Source organism: Cardiocondyla obscurior, linkage group LG01 (assembly GCF_019399895.1).
Source record: "Cardiocondyla obscurior isolate alpha-2009 linkage group LG01, Cobs3.1, whole genome shotgun sequence".
In the NCBI taxonomy this organism is placed as follows: domain Eukaryota; kingdom Metazoa; phylum Arthropoda; class Insecta; order Hymenoptera; family Formicidae; genus Cardiocondyla; species Cardiocondyla obscurior.
In genome coordinates, this window is record NC_091864.1 from 12,266,350 (window position 1) to 12,291,632 (window position 25,283).

Genomic DNA, 25,283 nt, shown 5'->3' on the forward strand with positions numbered 1-25,283 from the left:
TTTTTAACTGGAGCAACCGAATATATTTATAGATTCTAAATATTCGTAAGAAAACAAGGGCTTGTTTTGTGATGAAAATAATTTGGCGCCTGGGCGCTGCCGCGAGGCGAATCAAGATTTATCGATTTACTCGCGCATACGTGCCATTTCCATTGGCTAAGAGCGAATGGGCCACGTCGACAGCCAAAACATTTCTGAAATAGATCGTACGTCGCAATGCATATATCTGGCCCATATTTATCATAGAATAAAACCCTCCGGAGAGAAATCGAAAGCGCAAGTACCTCCCGCTGCCTCGTCGGAGTTAAATAAAAAGATTTTGAAGCGAATATGTATCAATACGTACATACGCACGTGCTTCGAACACACCTGTGCTAAATTTATTTCGCGATGCGAGCGTGTCCGAAATCGTGGAATTCGATCCACTTGCGTACATAAGTATACGACGATCGGAAAAACCGTCGTGTCATCGATGTATTTAGATACACGTGACTCTTCCAACTTGGGTCCCAACGTTTTCCCACGGGGAAACGCCACTTCCGTGGACGACGAATCCGCCTGGTCCCTCGAACGCCTCGCAACTGAACTGTGTCGTGATGAATCGTTCATTGTGCGACGGTATAGTGTCGAGGAGCAGTTGGTACTTGCGCAACATGTGGGCACATTCTAAGCCAATCTCGATCTAATTTCAATTCTATCGGCACGAAACAAGGTGCCGCGAGCGATAACGAAAGGGGGAGGAATGTTCTCTATACATGTACGAATGACGTTTGTTCGAGATAACCGACGTGAAGGTACATGAACGTTTGAAAAAAAAATGTTGACGCGAATCTCCTAGTCGTTAGAAATTATTCTATTCCAGGCCGAACCGATTAGATCTGACGCGGGTTCTGCGCGCGTACGTCTCACGAGATTCCTCGGCGAGATGCGCCAACGACGGCAGGTAGCGCGAGAGAGGCTGTTTATCGATCTTCGCCGCCCATTGTAAACGCGTTCACGTAATTCAGAGAAAAACAAAAGTACGTGGCCGTTTTGTATCGCGTCCTCGTCGTAGGAGGCGGCGGCGGAAGTACGCCGTGATTCGCCACGACGCCGGAAGCTACGCACGTGCGTCGTCGTTTTCGTTGTTCATTCGGTGGTTTACCCGGAATTCGTTTGAAGACGGAGGCCCGGAGAGTGCGTTCGTTCGGTAGGCGATTAAATATCGAGTCCGTTTCCGCGAACTGCGAGGCATTCGGAGATAAAAAGACTGACGAAGACGAAGCAAAGTGCAAATTCTAAAGCAATTACCGAGACAACAGTTGACGTACCGACCCCGCGGTGCAATTTACGGCGAATACCGAGGTTTATTAGCGCACCGATAATTCCTCTATTCGACGCGAGTCGAGGAAGAGTCGCGGATAATCTCGCAATTACGCGGACACGCCGGGTCGTTCACCGATTCCGCGCATTGTTCTGCCAGGTCAAGTACGACGCCAACACGTGGCCGAGTATATCGCGCGCGCAACTTCTCACTTCGCGCCTTTCCAGTCGCCGATGAAACCAGTCGACTGAAGGATATCCCGGCTACGAATAACCGACGCGATCGGATCGTCGACGCGATAACGCGATAAAGACGCAAGTATTCTTACGCGAGGTGTTCCCGTGCGAGAGACGACTTTTGCGTCAGTGGAGCCTAGCGATTATCACGATCGACTCTGCAGGATCGAAAGGTTATCACCGAGACGGATACGCGAGGGATCGTTCGAAATTCCCGATCGTTTCGCAAAACGCGATAACGAGATAAAGAGATAAGCTTACGGCAAGCGAAGTACCTCGCAGCTTCCGTTCTCCCTCTCTATTTTCCTGCGCGGGAGAAGAACGAGGTTCTTCTCTCGCGTGCCTTCTTCAAGATCCCGGGGTCAAGAGACGGTTTCTCTTTTTCTCCCTTTCGCCGTCTCCCTCGTTCTCCGTCTCGCCTCGAGTTTATACGTCCTCTCCGCCTGGTCTCACTCTCACATGTCCACTGTCGTCTGCTCAGGAAACCATCCATTACGGAGATCGGCCGGCGTATTTAGTAGCAGGGTAGAGTGCGCGCGACGAAGTACCGAATTGAGAAAAGCTGGGTCGAAAACGGACCGCGGCTGTGCCGTGATCTTGGCCAAGGAGCTGGCGATGACCGGCGACACGGGGAGTGGAACTCATGTTACCAGAGAGTCAGAGAGGGAGAGAGAGAGAGAGAGAGGAGGGAAAGAAGAGAAAGAGAGACTGATTCGCTCGACATGAATGCGATTTGTAAGTAGTACAAGTGGTGTATTACGCGTTCCTCGGCGATCCACGCCTTCCGATAATCCGATATGGGTAAGACGAGCTATGATAGACATCTTCTCGCCGGAAAGCCGAGAGGGATAGACGCGTCGGTTTAATTCTCGTATATGATATATCCCATATCTCGTCAAAAGAAGCGGATGCTCTCCTGACAGTTTAATTATATTTGGTGAAGTGAGAATTGTGATAAATCAACTGGACGCAGCCCGGACACGCGCATAATACGCGCCCACGCACGCGCGCACACGCGCGCAGCATCGGACACTCCCGTTAGAGCAGGCGATTTTGATTTTCATTACCGTTACTAGTAGCGGTAATTAAATCAGACACGGACGCATCGCGACAAGAGCGTGATTTATATATATTTTTTCTCTTTTTTTTTTTCTTTTTTTCGAGTACTTACGGGCATAAGGCGCGTTCTGTTCCGCCAAAGCCCCCGCGATTAAAAAAGCGTTTCTAGCTGCACAACGACGAGCAGATGTTACGAGCGGTGGAGGACGAAGGGAGCACATAGGAGGGGGGTCACAAAGACGCTTCTCCGAAACGAAACCCGTGGCGGCGCCTCGACACGTAAAATGAATTTCGAAACACGAGCGACCCGGTGACGATTGCAAAGAAAAAAAAAAAAAAAAAAAAAGGGAAAAAAAAAGTCTATTTCCGCGGCGTAAGGATCGTCTCCTCGAAGACGCTCAGTGACTCTCAACGTAATAAAATCTAAAGGTTCCGTTTTCGACTAAATGGCCAAATATTTGGCTTCACCGTGTACATAAGAATCGTTCACTCGAAGAGACGAAACGCGACTCGAAATTGACGGTTTAGTCGTAAGCTTCTGCAATGGGAAACGTCATTTGAAACTCCATCGCAGATTCACGAGCGTCTCGAGGTGGCGATTCTAATAAATAAAATATTCCAGCATCGTGCGCACGCTTCCCCATTCTTCCCCTCCGCTTATTCTCTTCCGAAAGCATCGCACGTATCTCTTATTATTCACGCCGTTGGAGTGTCTTTTTTAACTTTCCTTACCTCGCGCCTCATCTCACGGAGTCGTCGGCGATCGGTGAGAGATGGGCCCAGCGGAGGAGCCGCCGAATCGAGTCATGAATATTCCACGATTCTTTCCGCAAATTCCCCTCCCCGCGTCTCGTAGCCTGGCGCTAGATTATGCGCCCATCGCGATTACATTGGCTGCGTTCAGTGGAAGCACCGCACTCGCGAATGTCGCGAAACTCGTCAGTCTGGGGTATAAGCTTTTAATCCTGGCCGAATCTAAAAACGCTCCCTCCCCCCTCCCAGTTGAACTCGGAAGTATCGCAACAGTTGCATGCAAAAGCACGTTCTGCCGAACGTATCTATTATGAAAATTTTCAGATAAATAAATATGTTCAAGCCTATCGTGATAATTAACGATTTTTGCTGAATTTGATAGCAGGGTGAATTTTTTGCTTTTAATAAAATCGAGGCGCGAAATAAAAATCCATAATTACGCGTAAAGAAGAATCTACAGAAATCGTAACGCTTTAGACCCGATCTATATTATTATAGTGAGCTTTAAGCCGTAAAAAATTAGCCAATCGTATTAGATAATTCTTTTGGAATTTGTAATACAATTGGCTGATTTTTTACGGTTTAAAGCTTACTACGGTAATGCAGATCGAGCTTCAAATAGCCCGGTGGTCAAAGTCGTCAAGGTTGAACTGAGTTCGGACAGCAAATACGTACGAAGACGGGAGATAAAAATCGACCGCTGAGCAGGGAAAGGGGCGAGCGCATGTTTTCATCGCGAGCCTAGGCGCAGTGTTTACGTACCCACGCCACCCGATGTAAATAAAGACGCCTTTATTTTTCTCTCTTTCTATTGCTCGTCCGGCACGGCTATTTCGCAGAGGCGTCGCAAATATTTTTCCCGCTGAGGAATATTCGCTAGGCACGTTTCGGATTTCGTCATACACGGCGACCGCGTGCGATCGGAATCATTTTCCGCGGTCCGCCTTTGCTCTCCGTCTCGAATTTTCTCTCGCGACGTGGCCGCGTACTTTTCACGGGAACGAAGATCGAAATCAATGATCGCCATGTTAGACGGTGAGGCCCGTTCGCCGGTTTCGGTGTCGCGCGATGGCACCGATATATCGAATCGGCCCGTGACGAGCCGCGGACGTCTCAATTCGCTCAGCGGTCACGTTAGGATCATGTTTTATTCAACGTTCGACGAGGCCGAGTGAGCCGCGACGCGTTTACGCCGCGGTATTTCACGCCGCCGCAAACGGCAAAGGGACAGGAAGATGTCTTACCTTGTCGCGAGAGCGAGAACGGCCAACGTCGGTGATCGACGCCCGATGCTGGGAATAAAGGCCTCCGCGGGTCCTCCGGTGGTCCGGCGCACACTCCACACATGGCACTAACACACGTAAACGGCACAAGCGGCACTACGAAGCGCGAACCGGCGCGGTGGCCTCCGATTTTTCCGCGGATCGGAGGTAACGCGTCACAATTGCGCGAACGACGTACGTAGACTGGCGAGCGGCGCGGGGTGAGTCGCGGGTGTTCGGCATCCTCCGACCGTCTCCGCCAATTAGCGCGCGGTGTGTATCTGGGCCAGGGGTGCCCGAAGTCCTACCGATGTGTAACGAATAACGAACGAAATAAATACTAGAACGTTCTAAAACATTGTGCCGGTTGACTTTCACCATGGACGATCGCGAACTGCGTCGCATGAGAGGTGCTGAGAGGTCTGAACGTGGTGGTGCTTTTAGGACTAACAAAGAGAATTACGTTGGAATGGAAAGTCGTCCAGTCACGCGTAAATATGGATATCAGGGAGCGAAAAATACTCGACAACGAATCTTAACCTCACTCGCGAGTGAATAAAGCGGGGCTCGAGATGTTGTTTCGTCTACGAGGTAAGCTCGAGTGTCTTGCCGATATTATTTGTCATTTAATTCTTTTCTTCTCCCTTACTCATGGTACTACGCAATTAAAATGATATTAAAATGATAGAATCACGCTTGCGTAAGTGTTCGGAGGAGAAAAAGTGATAAAAGAAGCGGAGGAAAGGCTTATCTGAGAGCAACCTTTTACTCCTGAAGAAGCCGGAAAACACACCTTGATTTATGCGTGAATGTTTAAGTACCACGACGATCCCTTTTCCCCGGTCGTGGCCGTCTCGTGATTATCGTCGAAAATCTCGCGGCGAGATCTACGATATCCCTACAAAGGAGTGTTCCACGGCCCTCGACAAATTGAATGAAATCGCTCCAACCTGTTTCATCACGGGGTCCCCGACGAATTCGACCACCCGTAATTATCGTCACGTAGGTCCGGGTCCTCATAGTGTCGACGGACGGCGAGGATATAATTTAGAACCTCGTCATCGGTACTTTCTTCTGAAATTTTAATGTCGACGTTTTTCTCTGGCCCATTTCGTACGCAAATTTTCGGCGATAGCTAAACGCGGTACTTAGCCAACTAACGGCAGGTGCGAAGGGGAGAATACGTGCGAAAGGGGCCGAATGCCAATTAATTTAAATATTACATTAGTACCTAAAATCGATTAGTATTCATTATATTAAACACACACGAATTTTTCGATTGATTAACTTTTATTACAGGTACGCAAAGTTGGATTTGAAAATTAAAAGTCGCAGCACTGTGTTATTTTGATCGCCCTCGTACGCAATTCCATCTTGAAGAATGACTGTAGACTTTTAAAGCGTTGAACGGATTTAGCGAACCGGCGAGTTTTGTTTCGACGCCAGATTTACATCCCCGTTAATGGAATCGTCTTCGTCGAGAGAATTTCAATCGGCTGATACCCCGTGCTTTAAATTACGGTACGAAAAGAACATAACATGCGTACGCGTGCGTGTATAATACGATCTTGTCGATGTGTACGAGGCGAGAAAATGTGGGTACGGTTTTCGTTACGGTTTCGACGAGAAACAGACGCGCTTGTTCTAGGGTATAACTCTCTCGAAACCGAAGCTCACTATTCTTTATGAAGTATCGTAGTGGAAACTGAAAGAGAACGAAAAAGACCAATAAAATGTATACCATTCGGTTATTTTCGGGCGAATTTACGACAATCTCACTAAAATGTCGTAAAATGTCGACCTTTCTGAAAAATGCAACATTATAAGATGCGATTTATAAATTATGCGAACTGAGGACTTTTATGATTATCACTTGATCGAACCTGGCGCGAGAAAAGTGAGCGTTTGATGATACTCATTACGATAGTTTTACGAGGCGTTTTATAAACCGGTCGTCTAAGAAATCTTCACACTATTCGAATTGATTGCGAATTCGTGAAAGTTGTAGGAAAAAAAAAAGGGGAAAGAAAATGTGACGGATCAGATATTTAAAAAATATATAATATAATAACTTATTTTAAATAAGTACGTTAACTGAGTAAAATAAGTTCGTTAATCGTTAGACACAAGAAATTATATCTCGTTATTGAAAAAAAAATGCACACATGGGTTTATAACGATAATGATACGTTCGAGTGCAAAGCGCGTCGCGCTAATTAACGCAAAGGAACATCCGGCGTTACCTTCCTTCTCTTTATCGGGCACTAAACTCTCCGCAATATCAGATTTTCCGCTATGAATTCGTTCGTGAATATCGCGCTATATTCACGATCGCGGTAATATTCCTTGTCAACGATTGAAGCCGCGACCAAGATTTTTAAATTAACCGCAAGCTAAGTCGACCGATCGTAAATGGCTAATAGAGACACTAACGTAAGATACAGAATACTCTTCTTATTGCGTTCTGCTATAAATTAGAATTTATAAATTAGGATTGTCATGCGTGGTTTGATTATTAAGCGGGCATTCCACCGATTCGAGGCGCCATATGTATTAATGTCTACTGCAACATAAAACTAGTTTAGATTTAATGTACCGTAGATTCAGAGTAATAATCTTTTTAATTACATACATACATTACCGGAAATCGCGCGCGTTTCGTCCTACGCGATCAAGTTTATTTATAAACGAATGCACGACCCTTTAGGTTTCCTTTACGCTGACCGACTGCGCTTCGTTCAAAATTCTACGACCCACGCGTACCTAAAATTGGCAAATTATTAGCAGTGAAATACGAACTTCCTCTAATATCAATGATACCTCGTGTAATTTATTTTCGACCGAGTGCCAGCAAGCGAAGTATAGCCGAATAAATTAAAACGAATGCGCTCTTCGCGCAAGAGGAGACGTTTAAATGGCACAGATTAGCAAAATTAATCGACAACCAAACGCAATGTGATTATTTATTTTAAAAGTTTGCGTTCTTTCTGTCTGAATAATTATAGTTGTTCGCCGCGATAATCTGGCCGACACATTTTCGTCCTTTCCTCGCAAACTATCAAATTGTTTCTGTATTATTGCCTCGGAAGAATACGGTTTCTTGTCAGTTTCACTTGTCTCGATCTTTCTTCTCTCGTTACGAATGTTTTTCAGGCCTGTCCTTTCTGGACGCTGAGAGAAAATCTTCTCACGACCGTGGCCCTTTGAAAGAGATAGAATACTGACGAACCTCGACGCGAAGCCAAGGGTGCGCGTATATTTCTCTTTTTCATCGACGCAACAGGTGATGCCGTTGACTTAGCGAAAAAGTCCCGTCACTAGGAACCCACGAAATTCTTCGACCCCCTGAGGAAGGGTCGGATATTAATCGTCACTTTTAGGATTCGTTGTTTCTTATTTTTCTCGGCTACGATCATATATTTTTTCTTGGGCCAAGTTTCTAGGTAGGAAAATGTCCACGTGTTCGTTAGGGTGTCTTAAAGAAAACAATCTACCTCGTGATTTGCTCTAGGTCTTTTCAACAGTAATAGTAGCACGGGAAAATAAGCACATATGTGGAAAACTGTCCCGAGAAAACAATAATCCAAATTACACTCGTAGAACTTGCTCACACGAGGTTGAATAACGCGCGTGAGAATTGCTTGGCGATCATTATTTTTAATTCCGAATGGTCATTAATTACCGATTAGCTGTATATTAAATTATAATAATTATAATTATTTGCGCAACAACAGGCAGTTCTTCGAATTCCAGTGTTTTCTCAAATATCATTGCGCTAATCATTGAAATATTAATCATAAAAATTAATGAGATTTATTATTAGATAAGAGACAAACTAATCGTCTTTGTTTTCTTCGTGTTATTGACATTTTGGAAAACATAATGCCTCATAAATATAAAGAACAAATAAGAACGACAGTCAAGAACTTATTAACGAGACTTTTACCGAGAAACTATTACTGTCAAAATTTCGATAATTCCGTCTTTCGCGTTTTTACGCCGTCAAACTCGCAAATATCAATAATCGTAGAATATGATCGTACGTTTGGTGCGGATTTATGACGCCGGTGGTTTCAAATCGCGTTAAAAGTGGCGAATGCCGTCTTCACCGGACGGAAAGCACGTGCGTAAAGCTTGTGCGTTGACTTACACTAGCGCTCTCAGGGCCGCGTTTCAACGTGATCGTGTCTAAAATCGTTGGTTGGCGTGTCCTCGGCGAGTGCATCGCGTTTTCGGGATTTGGCTGTTGGCCAAGCGACGGGAGACTCTCCTCGCGAAATAGAGAAAAAAAAAAAAAAATACGACGAGGTCGGACGGTCGAAGAAAAGGAGGGAACGTGGAAGGAAATGAGTGATTTGCTCATCTATTATTAATACCGACATAATCGCGAGTTTATTTTAAGAAAGAGAGAGAAGGGAAAGAACGAGAGATTCCTCCACATTTTCTCTTTGCATCTGCATTATTGTTTTCCTCTACTTGTTCCATCTAATGTAGCTTAATGATTGGCGACCGAACCGAAAGCTATTCCTTCAAAAAAAAAAAAAAAAGTTGTCGACAGGCCTTTTCCGGTCACATGCTATTTTATCCCGGCCCAGAGGGAAAGATAAATAAACCTTGCACGGTTTCTGTTTCAGGAAATCACCTATGCCGCGATTACATTAACCACGTATGCCCGGTGTCGAGCGAGTCGAAATGGCGACGAGGATCTGCAGCATAATCTTTGGGATCCTCGCCATCCAAGGCATCGGACTTGCGCAAGGACGTAATGTACGACTAGGTAAGTAACGTGCCGTTCCTCTTACATTCATATTTTTATAGTTGAAAAATTGCCAAAATCAATTTAGTCCTCGGAGTCTTTTAAATATTTTTTTGTTATATGTTTAAACGTCATTTAAATAAGTCATTTTAAGTTGCACGTGTAACACGTAAACAATCCAAATCTATATATGGAACGTGCTGCTTATTAATGTTTTAATCGAGTATATTTTATAAACGTTTAATTCACGGAAGCGACATAACAAAAAGGTTTTCTGGGAACGGTTATAAAAGGAGACGAGAGCTCCGGGAAATGCATGAAAATTTTACAGGTCAGCATTGATATTTAAAGATAATATGCAGAAATCACAGAAAGTCAAAGCCACCACGTAAAATTTTGTTGTTTCGCTTGCGGCGAACTCTTCGGTAAACTTCTTCAGTAAAGTCGTGAAACAAATTAAACGAGTAATTGCCGCGAGACGCGTCTGGTACACGGTTGTAGCGAGGCAAAGATTTGCAAAGGAAATCCGTAACGCGGTATTTTCGTACCGAAAAAGAAATAAACAGGACGAGACGTAGCTAGTGTGAATCGGTGCAATGTGAAAAATAGTCAGAAGGCAGGAAAGGAAGAAACGCAAATCTATAGGAAAAAGCTTAGCGAACGCGAAAGCGGAAGTGCGTACGAAAAACGAACAATACAAACCCCTAGAGACGTCAGGAGATGTTAAAATCAACTTAAAAATTGATACAGCGATTTAAGTATATTAACTCCGGATGTTGGGCGAAAGAGCTTAGCTTTTACATCTCTTCGAAAATGGTTGAAACAAATTGGCGCGACGTTCCGATCCGTATTAATAATATGAAAGAAAAATTTGCGCTGCAATGCGTGATGAAATTTTCGTGAAATCTGCGCCGAGAAACGTATATGTTGGTTAGACTTTCAAATTCAATGTTTAATTCCGGTTTATTTCCAGTCACGTAGTCCCTAGGCTTCGTAGCTACGATTTAATTATTGGCGCTTGCATTCCCGGGAAATCTTCGTCGGAAAACGCCACGTGAATACATATCGGTGCTATTTAAATCGTAACTGCTGGCAGTCGTCGATGTCGAAAGGAAGCGTGACGATACGATTGCCTGTTTGGTCTTCAAAATTGTTTGTTAGTCGCGAACCCGCCGACGAAGAAACGCATGATTAATTAGCGCCAGTGCGACGGTAATTATATCCCACGTGGATATAATTATCGATGATGCGTGCACGCGGCGATCATTTATCTTCGCGCAGCTACGCAAATTGTCACCAATTCCGTTTAATTACGTCAGTCTTTTGCTCTTAGACCGAACGTTAGAATAAAACGAAATATTTTAGACTTTTAGCGATCATTCCGCGTGTCTTCGATCTTGAAATCCTACGTTGCGTGTAATTTTCGAAACGCACTCATCGATCGGTATGCGATGCGTGGGTATTCGTTTGTTGCTCCGAACAATGGAAACGTCGATTTCGACGAATGTCGAAGGCTCTAATGTTGCTCCGGTCAAAAGCGAGGAAGGCGCGGTCGAAAATTTCGACCGTCACACATCTGGCGAACAGACCACGGCTTTGTACCGCGCTGCTGTGATTTTCACTATATTTCGTAGTTGGTGCGTGCTTGAAAGTAGAGAGTTTCGTTGGAATTTCGACCACGGGGGCCACGTGCGTAAACGCCGTAACATGTAACACGTAACGCGTAAACGGGGTCTCGTTTTGCCGCGCGCCGACCTCGCGATGGGGATTCATAATCACCGTCCGGCACTCCGGGGTCTCTTATTGAGGGTTCCCCGGATCATTTTCAACGTGCTCGACATATATTTCGTCGGTGGCAAATTGATATTTCGGTAAATAAATATCGACGCGGTGAACGAGCGAAACGACACGTCTCTGTGTGGCACAATATGCGTATGAGCGTTATTATGATTGAGCTCAATTGTCCAATTGCCCGGTCATTGAATGCCGAGTCGGGCTGCGGTGCCGCTATTACCGAATCGCCAGCAACGATACTCTCCCGGGCGATGGCGGATACGAAACGCCATTTTCTCGGACTAAATCCAGGCGGGAGAGACTTTATCACCGCCGCGAGAGCGACAGGAGCGATGAGAACCACTGCCAATCTTTTGTCTATTAAATGTATTCAACAGCGTAATAGCGGCTGATATTACCAATTGGACAATGAAAGAGATGGCAGCGGAGCGCGATTTGTGGCGAAGAGTAGCCGCGGGGTGGACGAGACAGCGGGGAGGGTGCCGAGATGGAGATTTCGCCAAGAGATCTCGATGCTTTTGCCAGTTGATCGGGCGTCACTTTGTTTTTTTTCCGCTGGACCTGTGCCCATGATCCTCGGAAAAGTGCTCGTTTCTCCTTTGACCCTGCGCAATACCGAGTCGGAAAACCTGACGCGGAAGTTGGGCCGTGCGGCTCCGTTTTCCAGCCGGTGATTCAATCTCGAACGTAAGCAAGCTCGGCGCGTTCGTTAAGATAACGAGCGCGCATAAGCGACGCTCCCTCTCGATCTCCCGAGAGTCGGATGATCCGTTTCGAGGTGTAATTATGCGGGTAGATATGTGTGTACCTGGGCGATCGTTTCAGGCTGCCGACCCGTCAAGAATCCCGACGTTTCTATCTGCTCCCTTGTCTCCCGGCCTGTAAATCTCCTCGTTCTTTTTACCCTGCATTCGCTCCATTATGAAAAGACGGCTTCCAGGACGAAACGGAATCTTAATTAGATCGTCGAATCAGCCTCGTTGGCCGGCTCTCTATCCTAGTGGTTCCTCGGATACTTTGTTGACGGCGGTATCTTAACGCGGACGGACGATGCGTTAAAATGTATAACAGGATTTCTCTCTGGATCCTGCGCGGCTCATCTCACTCGGTTCGCCATAGATTATCATATATCGAGTCTTTTGTCGAAAGAAAGAGACGTTCATTCGTCGTTCCGTCTTCTTTTCAAAGGGAGATTGAAATAAAATCAACGACTTTAACCGTTCAAATAACGCTATAGAATAGAACGGGGTAATTGGTTCGATGATACTCGTTCGTGCCGCAAAGTATCGTTAACTCGCCGACGATGGAAAAAAAGCCACTGCCGTTCATTAAAGAGCCGTCGTGAAACGCGTTTCAATCACTCGAAACTTTGAACAACCGACGAATCTTCCGTGAAAGAAACGACGCCTTCGCGGGATAGGTGAACGATCTATGAAAAAAAAAGGAACTTGTGTAACGAAGAAAAACGAGGGGTCGGCGTTTTAACGTTTCCGCGCGGAGAGACGTGCCACTCGCGCAAGAATTATCGTGTCTAGAGTTTCTCCTTTTTGTCGAATCATCATCTCGCGTAAGATCGACCGCTACATCGGCGGCATGAAAGAGATCCCTCTTTCTGTCTCCTCTACGAATGAAGACGCTAAAAGCCGTACGCGCGTGGGACGATCGTAATCCGACACCGCGGGGCACTTCTTCGAGGCCGAGAGAGAGATCTTTCTTCGCCTGTCGATTTTTCTTTATTTTCACGATCGTCACTTTTAGAGAATATATGTAAAACGATCGACTCCCGAGGCAGTTCGCGATTCGTCGCCATTTAGATTACGGGCCTCTTTACGTTGCCGACTAATCGCGAACGACCCATATAATCCGATATCCTTAGCTTTTGTCGAGTCTTCAGATCTGATCTGGTCCGGTCTAAAGCGAACGAACGATGCGAAACGACTCAATCTGATAGCTGTGCGAGAGACGAGAGAGCTTTGAACGCTGGTTCGAGATAATATAATGATACAGTGGTCGTTCTCAGTTTCTAATCTGGCGCAGATTAATTTGTGCGTTCGCAGAGATCGTGAGGATCGGTGGGTCAGTCTCGTGAAAATATTTTTGGCACGACTCGTCGGAAGCTCGACGACAATCCGTCTTACCGGCCTCGGCCCGTCTCTCTGAACGAGATAATCGTATCTCGTCAGCCTTTAGTGTTCTTCGAACTTCTCGTTCGCGAAGAAAAAAAAAAAAAAAAGCCAGTCGAGACGTTAAAAGTTGAAATCGATCGGGTGTCCGTAACGTTAATTTATTTGCGATTTATTACGATTAAAAAAAAAAATTAGGTGCACTAATCTAAATAAATCAGGTTTTCGAGGCTGAGACAGATTTATTCTCACCTGTTCGATTATCCTCGTGAGTCGCCCTCGACGCGGGGAAAATAAAACGCGCCTTTTCGTATATTCGATAAACACGACTTTCATATCCGACAATTGAATTACGAGAAGCCGTATCGGTGACAAAATATTACCTCGCATTAGAGTGATTTTATTTCTAGTCGCGCGCGCGAGGAAACGGCGATTATTTATGAAGCCGTCCGGCACCCGGAGAACCGGTAGCCGCACCTCCGTTTGCGCGGAAACTTTGATAGCGATTTACGAGCGGCACGTGCTGCAACGACTAGATGCACCGAGAACATCCCGTCGGAGAGAGCCCAAGAAAGTCTACGTTTAAACATCGGGCTTTGTTATTTGAAGATTATACGACGCTCTTCCCGAGGACGTAGCGTGCGAGGGAGGCCAAGGAACGTTAAAGAACGAGCGCGGGATAGAGATCGTTTCTCTAACGTAACCGCTATAACTATCGCTATCTACGACGAAGGAAAGCACTGTGTACGTCAGTCAGACGGGAGCGATGCGTCGGAGTAAAAATCCCATGCATTTCAGATGCGACACGGATAAATAAACGACCGCTGACGTTGACAAACCAGGGGTTTCTGTCGTCACGCGTGACGTTAATAACTCCTACTGGTAATCGAATGGTACGCACTTGATATCTAAATTAAAATAAAATTAATTATTTTCAAATGTTTTTTGACGACGTAGTAATTTTGCAAACTCTCGTCGTTGACTTTTGTCTAAGTATACCGGCAAAGTTTAATTTGTTCCTTTTTAAAGTGCACCGCGCGTTTTTTACTTACCCCACAATCATATTTTTGAATGCAACGATGACGCGGCGAACGAAAATAGAGAATTACTCGCGACCAGTCGAGGAATTTGCCGAGGGAATTACAAACATGTCGGATTTGCCGGTCGTTTTGTCTTTTCAAAAAATTCTACACGACGTAATGCCCCTACGTTCCTCGCCGTGCGAGTAATTCTGTACAAACATTCAAAACGTGCCGTTCGTTACCGAAAGCTCGTTGCGAGTAAAGAAACAGAAAGAGAGGAGAAGAACACCGGTAATAGTAACGCGAAACTCTAGACGTTTGAGATTATTCCTGGCGTTGAACTAGAGGCAGATGGCCGGTTGCATACCGATAGAAATCAATTCCTAGTTTAGGTATCGATCGTGGTCACGATCCATCCGTGATTTAACGCGACATTCTCAACTTTTAATAACACGAAGTTAGAAAAATTAATTAGTTAATTAAGATTTAACATAACAAAAAAAAAAAAAGTCGCGATAACGGCGAATTAATTTTTTGGCAGGAAAGAGAGAGCGCGTCTCTTGCCGAACTTGGCGCACCGGATTGCAGCCGCCGATGCCACGTGCCCCGCATCTGCTGCTGTCTCCGAAAAAGAGAAGAAGCGAGTCGCTCACGGCGACGAGCGACAATATAAACTCAATCGATTTCCGCCGAGGGCTCTTCGCAAGGCACAACGATCCGTTTGTGCGCAAAGACGCGCCCGGCGCGAGGATGTTTAAAGATTTGCGAAAGGAGATAGAACCTCGCGCGGGCTTGGATCTCGATTGGATTAAAGCCTCCCTTTTCTTCTCTATGGCGCGTCTAAAATAACTCGGGAAGTAGATCCATTGGGACACGGTGGTGAAAAAACTTCATCGGTCGTAGTTACGATCGCAACGCGACGGAGATTGACGGCGGTGATCATGCCTCATATTAATGATAAAGATTTCCATACTAGCTCGGAGCTTGCGCGACGATGATGAAGACACGTCTCGCGGTGCTATTAGTAGCCGTAATCACAGGGCGATTCACCAGAAATGAGCGGCGGATGAGGGGGTTTGCGGCGGGAAAAAGCGGGGATCAGGGGGGTAGCTCTAAAAATAGCGACGCGTTTCGGGGACGGAGGGGCAGAAAGTCTCCAGATGGAACGTCGGAAGGGACAGTGTCGCGATTCACTTCTGGCCGTCTTCCAAATGGCGATGCTCCGAGGTCCGGCCGGTCGGCCTCATGAATGAGCCGCGTAGGGAAAATGAGTTTCCTTGATCAAACCGGCGAATATCGCCGGATAGACGGACCAGACCGAATCCGAGCCAAGCTCCGCGTCGTTTTGCTCCTCTCCCTTTCTCTCTCTCTCGTTAGGCTCAAAGCATCCCTGACTTCCGCCAAGTCTTGCGACGGTGATTATTATAGATCGTCGCATCGAATCGCCAACGACTTCTAAGTCATTTTATAAAATAACGGACGGTTCGGAAGATAATTAAGCGAGTACTAACGACGAAGTTAAGATTATTTCATTCATCTCGTCATTGATTTATAATTTACATATATGTTTAAATTGCAGATGTAATTAATCCCGACATCGTAGTGTCGAAGGGCGAGAGACTCAACTTACGTTGCCAGAATTTTAATTTTGAGACGACGTGGTATAAAGACGACGAAGTGTTGCACAAGCCGACCGGCAGGATACGCGTAAACAAGCAGCTTTTGAAGTTCAAATTCGTCGAGGAGGAGGACACGGGCGTCTACAGCTGTAGGTTGGAGTCGAACGAAACCGTCGAGTGGAAGAATGTGACCGTGCGCGTCGAAAACATGCAGAACGAAGACGAGGACAGGATGAATGGCGCGATGAACGTCCTCAGACCGGAAGACGGGAGCAACGATCTCGAGACCGAAACCAGAAGTGAGTTGTTCAATAGCTTCTACTCCGCGGGTCTCAATTAAACGTGACATTAACTGTCGTATCGAATTAAGTCGTGTTATCGAGGTCCCTGTACGATGCAATAATCCCCTCCACAGACTTGCCCGAGACACGATCGTTGCATCTGGACAGCGAAAAATTAGACGTGGACCTCGACGAGACGAGCGAGCACGACGCGGAGGACGAGCACAACCACAAGGTACCGGAGAGCCCACCTTCGTTCAACAAGACTGACGAGATGCACACGTCGGTGGTGAAGCCCGCCGGCAGCACGATGCGATTGAAGTGCCCGAGCGTGGGCAATCCCACGCCGAACATCACGTGGTTAAAGAATAACGAGGAACCGAAGCGGGAGCTTGGTACCGCAATCAAAAACAAGTGGACCCTGAGGTTGGAGGATCTCGTTACGAAGGACAGCGGCAATTACACGTGCATCGTGTGCAATTACCTGGGATGCATCAACTATACCTTCAAGGTCGACATTATTGGTGAGTAGATGCCGCAGCTTTTCGCTTATTATACGAGTTCGGTCGTTTTCATACACATGCAACGATTTTGAGTCGCGTCCGCGTCATTACGCGAACGCACGACTCCTCGTGCGGGGACTTAAGATGTTAACGAAACCGCAGAGCGTTTCCCGCACAAGCCGTACATCAACGAAGACTTCCCAAAGAACGTGACCGCACTGGTTAACAGTACCGCGATCTTCAGATGCCCTATTGTCTCTGATCTCGAACCGTATATACAGTGGGTTAAAGTCGCCGAATATCCCGGTGATCAAGAGGACTCGCCTAAAGGAACGCTGCTCCAGGTACAACCGCCATTTATCACGGTGGTGGAGGGTCCTGGATTCTTTATTTATTTATTTATTTTTTTTTTAGAAAATATATTTAATCGTAATGGTTCATTGTTGTATTAACTGGTGCGGGGTAAACTAATTATTTACTTTACAATTTACTTTAAACATTTTTACAGATTTAGACGTGCAAGATTCTGTCTTAATTGTGACTGATTTGATTCTTTCTTTTTACAGCACACGTTACTTAAGTTAGATTGCTTAGGAAATATTCATCGGTCATGGGTCTTTTTATTATTCCTCTTTATTTCATATTTTATTCTAATCTATTTTATACATATATGTAAAGAAATCAAAATACAAGACATTGACTCTGTAAAAAAAAAAAATTAAACGTGACTTTTAACGGGCGCTACATCAAACGTTTTATTTTATTTAATTTTTTTTTTATACAATCATTAAATATATCTATTTTACATTTTGATAAACAGACTTTGTTTGCTCGTCTATTTTTCTGTATTACGAGCGTTAATTTTTACACATTTTTCTGTTTTTACAGGCTTCAAGATTCAGAAAACTGAATTTTCTATGTATATATGTGTTTTTTTTTTCTTTTGCCTTCTCTATTTGTTCTGTTAACTCATAAATGTTGGTTTAAACGGTGCTTGGGTTTCTTTTTCTCTGTAGAAACAGTACCACACCGACCGATTCTGACGAGGCCACCACGAAATAGCACAGTACTTATCGGAAGCAACGCTAGTATGATCTGCCAAATGTTATCCGATGCTCATCTTCATTTGGAATGGTATCACGGTTATCATACCTCTCTCGATACCGTCAACAAGACCAATCAGAGTTTACAGGTGGAGGTAAAGGTGGGCGCAGCTTGCATGTAAACTATCATCTTTTCTTTCAATTGCTTTCTTTTCAACTTTGCTTACAAATTCGAATATCACTAATTTATGCGGTTTTGTACTGTTCTAACTTTTTTCAAAATAGCAAAATAAAATATTCGCTTACGTACTTGTGTAAATACTCGATTTCTATATAACCGATTAGCATTGAACGCACGATTGATAGTAACTTATCGTTTGATATAGAGTGGAATGGCAGAAAATCCAGAAGAGCTAAAGCTGTACAATGTCACTGAAAAAGATGAGGGATGGTACACTTGTATCGCTCAGAACACTTTAGGGGAAACGTTTAGCAGCGCTTATCTACGTGTTGTCGAAAGTGAGTATATCATAATTCAATTTTATTTAAAGTTATTAATTTTTTATATTAATTAAAATAAGATACTTTTTCAATGGCTTATAAACGTTAAATGAGTTATATATTAATTTTATAAAATTTATTTAGCACTGGACGAGCAGAGAGTACCGCTAACCGCTAGACCACAGATTTTGCTGAACGTTCTAATGGCTATTCTATGCTTACTCTTCGCCGTGGGTGCCGTCGTCGTAATATACACCTTCCATCGACTAAAACGCGAAAAGATGAAGAAGTTGCTTGCATTAGAAACGGCACGAGCCGCAGTTGTCACGCAATGGACCAAGAAGGTGATTGTGGAGAAACAAAAATTAGTGAATGCACAAAACGTAATCGAGGAAGAGCTGCTGATGCCGGTGGTGAAGATCGAGAAACAAAAATCCACCGTCATCGCCGAGGACAATACCAGTGACAACGTATCCGAGTACGAACTACCATTGGACAGTGCTTGGGAATTAGCGAGGGAATACTTCACACTTGGAAATACTTTGGGCGAAGGAGCCTTCGGTAAAGTCGTTCGCGCAGAAACAAACACCGCTAAACCCGGAATACCCAGCGTCGTGGCGGTAAAAATGTTAAAAGGTGAACAAATAGATTTTTATTACAATACACGTAAAAAAGAGAAAGTTATATCTTGTATTTTATAATATATACTTATATTCTTGTTAACAGAAGGTCACACGGATACCGAAATGATGGACTTGGTTTCGGAGATGGAAATGATGAAAATGATCGGCAAGCATGTAAATATTATCAACTTGATTGGAGCTTGCACTCAGAACGGTCCTTTGTACGTCGTAGTAGAGTTTGCTCCTAACGGTAATCTACGAGACTTCCTCCGAGATCACAGACCGCACTCTTCGGGGTACGAGCCTACTATCGAACAAGATTCGAAAGAACGCAAGACACTCACGCAAAAAGACCTTGTCTCGTTCGCATATCAAGTGGCGCGTGGAATGGAGTACCTAGCCAGTAGAAGATGTATACACAGAGACTTAGCGGCTAGAAACGTCCTCGTCAGTGACGAATACGTACTGAAGATCGCTGACTTCGGTCTCGCCAGAGACATTCATTGTCACGATTATTACAGGAAGACAACGGATGGACGACTACCGGTGAAATGGATGGCGCCAGAAGCTTTGTTTCACCGTGTTTACACAACTCAATCCGACGTGTGAGTGCAGTAACAATTTTATTTATAACTACTTCAACTACATGTTTTTTTATCTTTATTTTTAATATTTTATTGTTTCTTTTAGATGGTCTTACGGGATCCTATTGTGGGAGATCATGACGCTCGGTGGTACACCTTACCCATCGGTGCCATCAGTCGAGAAATTATTTCAGCTACTTAGAACGGGCCACCGAATGGAAAAGCCACCTTGTTGCTCGATCGAAATGTAAATCACAGTTTTATGTGACCTGGTATAATGCATACTTTATTTTCGAGAAAATATATTCCTCGATTTTGCCTTTACAGATATATGCTCATGAGAGATTGTTGGAGTTATCAACCAAACGAAAGACCAACGTTTGTCGAACTGGTCGAGGATCTCGACAGAATATTAACGATAACAGCGAACGAGGTAAGCTGTGTTATTGGCATGTCGATAAATAAGCAGAACTTGTGCAGCAACAGTCTTGATTTTATATACTTCCTTGATGTTAGGAATATCTGGATCTCGGCCTGCCCCAGTTGGACACGCCTCCGTCCAGCCAAGAATCCAGCGAGACGGAAGAGGAAGGCGAAGAGAAATTTCCATATCTGTTGTGAGTCGTGTACTCGCGAGGAATGTCACTTAAATCTCGCATAGACGAGGTACTTGAAATAACTCCGACCGACTCGCGAACGCAATAAACTATCGGCGAGAACGAACTGAGTAAATACGAAATAAAGAGATGAGGAATCTGAGCGTGGGAGATCATACGCAGAGAATAAACGACTGACACAAGCGAACACGTCAAATAAATTAAATCAGTATTGACCTGTGTAACATGTAGAATTAAAGGAGATTTTGATCATGAGGCGATAGCGTATGTTAACAATATTTACGTACTGATAAACGCAAAGCATAGTTTATGTCGTTACTGATGTTTTTCACGAATGACATACACCAGGTTTAGAATCGAGGAACGAACGACGAATAAAAGTAATAAAAAAAAAAAAAAAACATTTGCTGCGCTCTCGAATAAAAAAGTCGGATTTGTGTATCATTTACACAGATCTTATAAATATTCGTAGATGTAATAACTGTGCCATGAAACAGTGCCTTGCAAAGGTATCCGACGACAATAACGAAGAAATAATTATTGCGATGGAAATATTCGTTCTAAGCTGAATCGTGTAGGTAGATTATATGAACGTCGAATATAAAATGTCGAACGAAAACATAATATTGTGTTTTGTAACTAGTCATCTGTGAAAATTGTATGTTTTCTTGTATTATAGTAGCTGATAGGCTTGTAGCGCTTTTACGCGGCTAGCATTAACGGATGACGCTCATAGATTTTGTAGCGGACAGCAACTTTTGTAAAAAAAAAAAAAAAAAAAGAAAAAAAAAACAAAGAAAAAAAATACAAAGAAAGGACACGTCTCGTAAGAGATTGAATCGTAAAAAGAAGATAGTGAAAAGTATCGCTGTAAGTTTTGTAGCTTTATTACAATAGTATTGATCGCGATACGTGTATAAATGGGAGAAAGGCGCTTAGAGATAGATAATTTATTTCTAGTATATCTCTTCTTCAAGTTATATATACGCGTCTGCAAGACCCTTCTTTTATACGTAAACTTAAGTTACATCGTTCGAGCGATTCTTTTTGTAAAAAGTGACAATAATGAATTCACTCACTAGAGAATAGTTTTGTAATTCACCACTTGTACATATGGGAATTTATTTAAAGATTATTTGTTATCCGAAAGTAGAGTAAAAGCGGATAAAGTAGCGTTTCCTGAAATACATAGGATTTTATGTATAAATCGGTGTAAATTGTCATCACGATATAATGTGAATCTCATTTCAATTTTTATTAAAATAAAATACTTCGCACCTTTATTACATCCCAACATTTTCTCACGATACAAAATCTTAAAAAATTTTAAACCTAGAATTTTACCCATTGACTAAAGACTACATAATTCACTATTTTGTACCGCGTGAAGGCGGCAGGAGTCGCTATGTTACAACGTATGACAAAACAAAATGAACGTATTCTACCTAAAATGTATATACATGTATTTTTAGATTTTTATTATGAAAAAAGAGCATGAAACGATTCGTTTTGTATCTTTTTTAAACGAGATATTAAAACTACGGACTAAGAATGATAATTACATTCGCTACGACATATTGTTTTTGAGCATGTTGATCGCCTAATGGCACGACGATCTTCATTCATACCTTTTCAATGGCCAAACGAAGCCGCCTGACATCTGGCACACGTTCAGAAGAACTACTTCCGTTCTTATAAAACGGACCTTTCTACTCGCGACATCCGATTATCGGTATAAAACCAATGGGTACGTTTAGCGATGCAAGAGCTCACTGAGCGGTTGTTTGTTGAACGCACTCAATATTTCGATTAGAGCAAATTTATAGTAACTTTACCACCTAAATGTTTCAGTATCTGGCAGTGCTGCGACTTGAAGGAAAGTAACCAGCATAATTATTTTTGCATCGTTGATCGCGGAGATATCGGGACGTTATCCATGAAAAAGTGTGCATAAACGAGATGGCATTGTTCCGGGCATTGCCCACCAGCATCGGCGCGACGTCCAAGATTATCTCACGGAGCGTTCCAGCCGTGCATTATCACGCAAATGTAATTATCGTCACTTTTATCCCCTCGCCGTCGCGGCCGTCATAACCTCCCTAACGTTCATCCCAATTCGCGCGGGTATTTCTTATCATTAATACGTAATTAACAATTTATCTGTCACAATTGACGTTGAACGAGCTCGCGTTTACGTAACATGAATTTTAATTGCGATCTATAACATTTTGCTCAATGCAGTCGCACCTCTAGTGCATCCGATGTGGCACCTAAATAAATATAATATTTAGAATATTTTTCTAACTAACGTTTACTGCGTACAAATAATTAATTTTTTTTGTGAAAATTTATTGCGTTTTATTGTAATTAAACGTTTCATATTGCATTAGGTTCATTATTTTCGTGATGCAATATGGCGTAATCTTCAGCTGTTTTATGTGAATGTATATGTATGCATACATGTATACACGTGTATACATTTATACTGTACATTTTATATTTTATTTATAAACCACGGACGTTATAATCGGTTACAAGCTGTATTTGAACATTTGAATGTCAAACTTTTTGTACAAATAGTTATAAAAAAATTAGTTAAATTGTTCCAATTGAAATATCTTACTTTTTTAATTAAATAGGTACTAGACCATTACGAAAATCCTAGAAACGTTGGTTCCTTGGATAAGAATGATGAGCAAGTTGGAACAGGTCTGGTGGGGGCACCTGCCTGTGGTGATGTGATGAAACTTCAGATCAAAGTTGACAACAATGGCAAAATAGTTGATGCAAAATTTAAAACCTTTGGCTGTGGGTCTGCTATTGCTTCAAGTTCATTGGCAACAGAATGGGTTAAAGGGAAAACAGTAAGATTTATTAAATATTGAACTTACTTCAATGTTACTTTTATTTTTATATTTGAATGTTACTTTGTTATTATATTTTTATTTATTTTTTTTATTATATATGTATATTATATATATATTTTTTATTATTATATATTTATTATTAGTTTTTTAGAAATCGTTAATATTTTTTCCTAATTAGTTTGTGTTTATCTGTACAAATAAAATATAATGCATTAAAATCTAAAGATTTTAATCTTCTATTAAAATTTTAGGTGGATGAAGCATTAGCATTAAAAAACACAGACATTGCAAAAGAGCTTAGTCTCCCGCCTGTCAAGCTGCACTGTTCGAGTGAGTCTAACTTACTAAAATTTGTGTTTTACTAATTCTGAATTAGAGTACCACAGTAATCAATATTATAAAGCGCTGCATTAGATAATATAAGTCGAGTACAGTTGAGTATCGGAATTTCGTAACTTTAATATAATTTTATTGCAAATTGCAGTGCTTGCCGAGGACGCGATTAAGGCCGCTTTGTCGGATTATCGAATCAAACAACAGTCAAAAACTAAGGAAAAAGAGGAAACAAGCTGAATTAAGGCACTAGTAAAAGTACTTTAATTACGCAATGTAATAGCAAAAAAAAAATAATTAGCTTGTAGATATTATTTTAAGGGAATTATATGTTGTTATAATCACAACTACGTAAATTAAACTCTAGGAATGATGCATTATTCAAGCTACTGTACGTATTATCCTTTTCAAATTATTTACTAGCATGACGATATAAAGTTGAAAGTTGTACCTGTATTTCTCGTATTAGGGGAAATAAATTTATTTAACTAAATTATTCCAAAAGTAAGCAATATGTTTCTACATCTTTAATCTTGTATTTAAAGCTATAAAAATAAAATAATTGATGTCTTTATTATTTTCTGTTCATGTTGACTTCATCACTCATCGTATGAACGAAGATTGAGAAACAGCAAGCTAAATTAAACGTCATATAAACAGCGGCGACTGACGCAGTAAATGGCGTGCATTGACGTTAATCGCCACCGATGGAGAATGTTGTTCATAGACACAATAGGGGCCTTGTAATCCGTGATTCGTAAAACACGCACTTTGCAGATGCGTGCGGCCTTTCTTTACGATAGCGCGACTTCTACTTTCCAAGCTTCAAAACAATCATTTTCTTCGTCACGTGTAAGATACCAAAATCATTATCTTTTCTTGCGTCTCGTCAGTCAAATTTTCGTTCAAATTTATTCGAAAACTTTAAATTTAAGAAATTAAAAAATTGAGAAATGTTTGAATTTATTATTATATTATTTAAATTGAGTCAACAATGCTTTAATAGTTAAAAAAAAAAAAAAATCTATTCAACAGTGACTAAAAAATAAGCTTATTTTTTGTCAAAAGCGTTTAATTTTATGTGATTATTTAAAGTTATTCAAGGTAATTTCGATAAAAAATTTTATACTTTTAATTGAAAATGTAGATTCGTATCGACGTGATCGCCGTCAATCTAATCACAAATAATGTACTTCAATGATTCTTTTAAACCGATACGCCAATTTTATAACAGATAATCTGTTTTGATAATAGACCTCTCGGCACAGAAAAATGTGCTTTTACCGTGGATTATTTCTAAGAACAGCGCAATTAGACCGAGCGACACAAAAAAGGCGTTCATAAAAGAGCGGAAAGGAATTTCATGGACGTCCTCCATCAATTACTTCTGCTTCGCAATTCCTCATTTCATTCCAACACATGAAATTCTTCGACTATAAGAAAACGGATCGTCATTAGAGAAAAAAAAAAAAAAACCTATACTTTTGCTGAACAAAAACAATGCTGTTTATCGGAACGTAAATATATTAATCTCAATAGGCAAGACATACAGCTCAACAAAAAACTTATAGAACTTATAAAATCTTCCATGTCAACGTCTCATTGTCAATAGACTGTTAATGATTATTAATGGTCAAATACAATGATGAAATATGGTGGCAGACCCGTTGGCTTCTAATTCCTGGGATCTCTTGTAGTTAACTCTTATTATTAAGCTATCTGGATCTATCTAAGTTTGACCGAAACTAAAACTTTTAATGATTAACAATAATAATAATATTTATTTAATTTATCACTGTTAGAGCAGTCATTTATTATAGCATATATTTAACAAACCGCGGAAAGCAATACACACTGCTGGGAGTACGTCATGGGGTGTAAGGGCGCACGACCGATCACTGACTTCGGCGTTCTCTATCTTGCATCTGTCACCGCAGCGTCAATTGATTAGCTTAATAAAAACGAATTCGTAGCGTAACCACGCGGTGTCCGTTGTTTGCGCGT

The 25,283-nt window shown here is 42.5% G+C and overlaps 3 protein-coding genes across 4 annotated transcripts in view; 2 read left to right on the forward strand and 1 right to left on the reverse strand.

The window, feature by feature from the left end:
• The window catches only part of Ets96b (Ets96B), a 72,700-nt gene extending 67,606 nt beyond the window's left edge, over positions 1-5,094 (reverse strand). Inside the window, exon 1 of one of the 2 annotated variants that reach the window (XM_070660032.1) lies at positions 4,596-5,094. The gene's annotated coding sequence lies outside the window, so the exon portion shown is untranslated. Of the gene's footprint in view, positions 1-1,800; positions 2,267-4,595 lie in introns of those variants that run through there. The other variant, XM_070660041.1, reaches the window with a different exon arrangement.
• On the forward strand, positions 2,266-20,480 carry LOC139104470 (fibroblast growth factor receptor homolog 1-like). Its single transcript, XM_070660003.1, is given in 12 exon segments — positions 2,266-2,274; positions 9,248-9,294; positions 9,296-9,390; positions 15,888-16,226; positions 16,343-16,732; positions 17,728-17,909; positions 18,141-18,273; positions 18,400-18,891; positions 18,982-19,483; positions 19,569-19,709; positions 19,790-19,895; positions 19,979-20,480. Coding segments are annotated over 12 exon segments (2,541 nt in total). The 3' UTR covers positions 20,084-20,480.
• Positions 20,481-21,935: 1,455 nt separating this feature from the next.
• Positions 21,936-23,856, forward strand: Iscu (Iron-sulfur cluster assembly enzyme). The gene is made up of 4 exons (XM_070660164.1): positions 21,936-22,128; positions 22,719-22,943; positions 23,198-23,276; positions 23,431-23,856. Exons 1-4 carry the CDS (start codon positions 22,039-22,041, stop codon positions 23,517-23,519), a joined length of 483 nt encoding a protein of 160 aa, XP_070516265.1. The 5' UTR covers positions 21,936-22,038; the 3' UTR covers positions 23,520-23,856.
• The last annotated feature ends 1,427 nt before the right edge of the window (positions 23,857-25,283 follow it).

Bases quoted from the DNA above. Each gene is read 5' to 3' on its own strand.
- Iscu (XM_070660164.1), top strand. From the start codon at position 22,039: ATGGCATTGTTCCGGGCATTGCCCACCAGCATCGGCGCGACGTCCAAG. The intron at 22,944-23,197 runs GTAAGATTTATT...TTAAAATTTTAG, and splicing joins AATGGGTTAAAGGGAAAACA to GTGGATGAAGCATTAGCATT. The intron at 23,277-23,430 runs GTGAGTCTAACT...TGCAAATTGCAG, and splicing joins TGTCAAGCTGCACTGTTCGA to TGCTTGCCGAGGACGCGATT.